Here is a 3,079-nt window from a genome sequence, read left to right as displayed (position 1 = left end):
CCTGAACCCCCCCGCCTGATCAACCCTCTACGTAAATCTACCCTCCTTTGAACCCGGAGGGGGGGGGGGGGCTGTTTGTAAAAGGGCAAACGCTGGGGGGGGGGGGGTGGTTATGGAAGGCGGATTGTTCCATCAAACTGCACCCCCCACCCCAACTAAATTGTTGAAAGGAACAGAATTCAGTTTTCGAAAGAAAAAATGTAGCAAAAATATCAAAAGTTAGTCTGTGTCAAGAACGACATTAACAATCTAGAACCTCCGGGTAAAATTGATGGGGAAGAACGACAGGCAGGACATAAAGCAGAGGGCATATTCGCGGGCGTAGAACCCGGCAGTGTAAGAAGGTCAAAATGAAAACTAAAATGAAAGAAGTGCGCAAAATTTGAAAACAAAACTGCTTGCCACAAACATCTCCCGGGTTGACAAAAAAACGCTTATCATAAATTTTTAATTTAGGAAAAAAGACATATCATACTCTTTCATCCAATTTCATAGAGCCAAAGTATTTGTATGAGAATAGCAAAGTAAGCATTTTTTTCCAAAAAAGAAATTGTATGATAAGCATTTTTTCCATATTATGAAATTGTATGATAGGCATTTTTTCTATAAATGAAAAGACAAAATTTTTTTGTTTCGACATTTCGTGTTTCAACTGAAACAATAACCAAGGATTTTTTTGTCATAAGAAAACCCAGAGTGCAACTGGCAGTTACCACTCAGATAAACTGCATTTGGTGATTTTAACCAAAAAAGTTAACTTTAACATTTTCACATGGAAATATATACCAAAAGAATAACTTTTTGAAAATGGCTAGAATATTTTTTTAGTTTGAAACTTTTGATGGTTGAGAAAAACATGCCTGTTTGTTTTTACAAATCTGATTATATTTTAATCAATGAAACAAACAATTATAATCATGTTTACAAAAAAAAACACTTTCTTGGGATTTTTGGATTTTTTGGATAAGTGGGGAGAATTATTTTGGTCTACCTAATAGACACAGAAATGTCATATTTTGCATGCAAATTGTTTTCGTAATATATTTATTCTCGCACAAAAGCAAGTTTGCAGACAATAAAGGGAATGAAAATTTTTTTTTTACCAAATAATTTATAAGAAAACTTTATGATAAGCCTTTTTCTGGCCAAAATTAAATTTATGTTTTTCAATTGTCAAAATGCCCTCTATCATAGATATATTTTATTAAGTCTATTTAAAGTTACCCAGACACGTTTTTTGGTGAATTTTGAAAATTATGTTTTTTTCACAAAATGACAACTTTATAATTTTCATGCATGAAAATTGTATGACAAGCACTTTTTATAAAAAAAAAAACTTAATTTTTTTTCCTTATGGCTAGAAAGCTTCAAAAATGGCTATTAGATTGAATATTTTTTATAAACTTTTAAAGCACTTTTTAAATTTTGTATGAACTTTCTATAATAAGCATTTTTTCCATAGAATTAATTTATGAAACTGTAAAATAAGCATCATTCTTCTATGGACGTCAACCCGGGCTGTAATCGACCTTATGCATTTATAATTGTTTCAATAAAACAAATGGAAAAAAAAACAAAAAAAAAAATCAAATTAAGTTTTTTGTTGTAAAAAAATTTGCACCTAATATAACCTGAAAAACTACAATATTTGCTATTTTCCAAGCTTTTGTAAGCTCTAAGACAAACACAATTGTTTTTTGGTGATGTCACGCGTTCGGAAAACGGTCGGAATTCCATCAAAAGCCCCCCCCCCCTCCATTCCTCACCTGAATACCCCTTCCCCACTTGAGCCCCTCACATGTTCAACAAACCCCACCTGAGCGTACCACCCCCCTGAGCACCCTCACCTCCTGAGCGTACCACCCCCCTGAGCACCCTCACCTGAACAACCACCACATGAACGCACAACCCCTCCCCTACCTGAACCCTACCCATCATCCCCACCTGAGCCCCCCACTGAACCCCCTTTCCCACCTGAACCCTCTTCCTTCCCCACCTGAACCCCCCTTCCCCACTTGAACCCCCCACCTGAGCCTACAACCTCCCTGAGCACCCTCACCTGAACAACCCCCACATGAACGCACAACTCCTCCCCTACCTGAACCCTACCCATAATCCCCACCTGAGCCCGCCACTGAACCCCCTTCCCCCACATTAACCTTTCCCCTTCCCCACCTGAACCCCCTTCCCCTCGTCCCTCTACCACCTGAATACCTCCCCCCTGAGTATTCCCACTTGAGCATCCCACTTTGAGCATACCCCACCTGAACACACCCCTCCCCCCACATGATCCCACCACCCCTCCCCAACCTGAACCCATCAATCCCCCACCTGAAAACCACCACCCCTCCCCAACCTGAACCCATCCATCCCCCACACTTAACCCCACCCCCACTTGACCCCAAAACCCCCATTGAACAACTCCCCCATGAGCAACCCCCCCCCCCCCCTGAGCAGCCCCCATCTGAAACCACCACCCCCCCCCCCCCATATGAACCCACCAGACCTCCCCACCTGAACCCAACACATCCCCCACCTGAACCCCCTCACTGAACCTAACTTCCCCACCTGAACCCTCCCCCTTCCTCGTCTGAATCCCCCTTCCCCACTTGAACCCCCACATGGTCAACAACTCCACCTGAGCCTACCACCCCCCTGAGCACCCTCACCTGAACAACCCCCACATGAACGCACAACGCCTCCCCTACCTGAACCCTACACATCATCCCCACCTGAGCACCCCACTGAACACCCCTTTCCCACCTGAACCCTCTTCCTTCCCCACCTGGACCCCCTTCCCCACTTGAGCCCCCCACCTGGTCATCCCTTCACCTGAGCACCACCACCTGAACCCCCCGCCTGATCAACCCTCCACGTAAATCTACCCTCCTTTGAACCCGGAGGGGGGGGGGGGGCTGTTGTAAAAGGGCAAACGCTGGGGGGGGGGGGGGGGGGGGTGGTAATGGAAGGCGGATTGTTCCATCCAACTGCACCCCCCACCCCAACTAAATTGTTGAAAGGAACAGAATTCAGTTTTCGAAAGAAAAAATGTAGCAAAAATATCAAAGTTAGTCTGTGT

General features: G+C 43.7%; 1 protein-coding gene across 1 annotated transcript; it reads right to left on the bottom strand.

Annotated features, from left to right (window-relative positions):
- Positions 1-1,927: 1,927 nt before the first annotated feature.
- Positions 1,928-2,824, bottom strand: LOC134856549 (acanthoscurrin-2-like). The gene is made up of 3 exons (XM_063872819.1): positions 2,733-2,824; positions 2,502-2,514; positions 1,928-2,356 (listed from the first exon to the last, which is right to left on the bottom strand). The coding sequence occupies exons 1-3, from the start codon at positions 2,822-2,824 to the stop codon at positions 1,928-1,930; spliced, it is 534 nt and encodes a 177-aa protein (XP_063728889.1).
- Between the last annotated feature and the right edge of the window lie 255 nt (positions 2,825-3,079).

This window comes from Symsagittifera roscoffensis, unplaced genomic scaffold, assembly GCF_963678635.1.
Source record: "Symsagittifera roscoffensis unplaced genomic scaffold, txSymRosc1.1 SCAFFOLD_267, whole genome shotgun sequence".
Classification (NCBI taxonomy): Eukaryota; Metazoa; Xenacoelomorpha; order Acoela; family Convolutidae; genus Symsagittifera; species Symsagittifera roscoffensis.
This window is presented reverse-complemented; position numbering and strand designations above follow the sequence as displayed.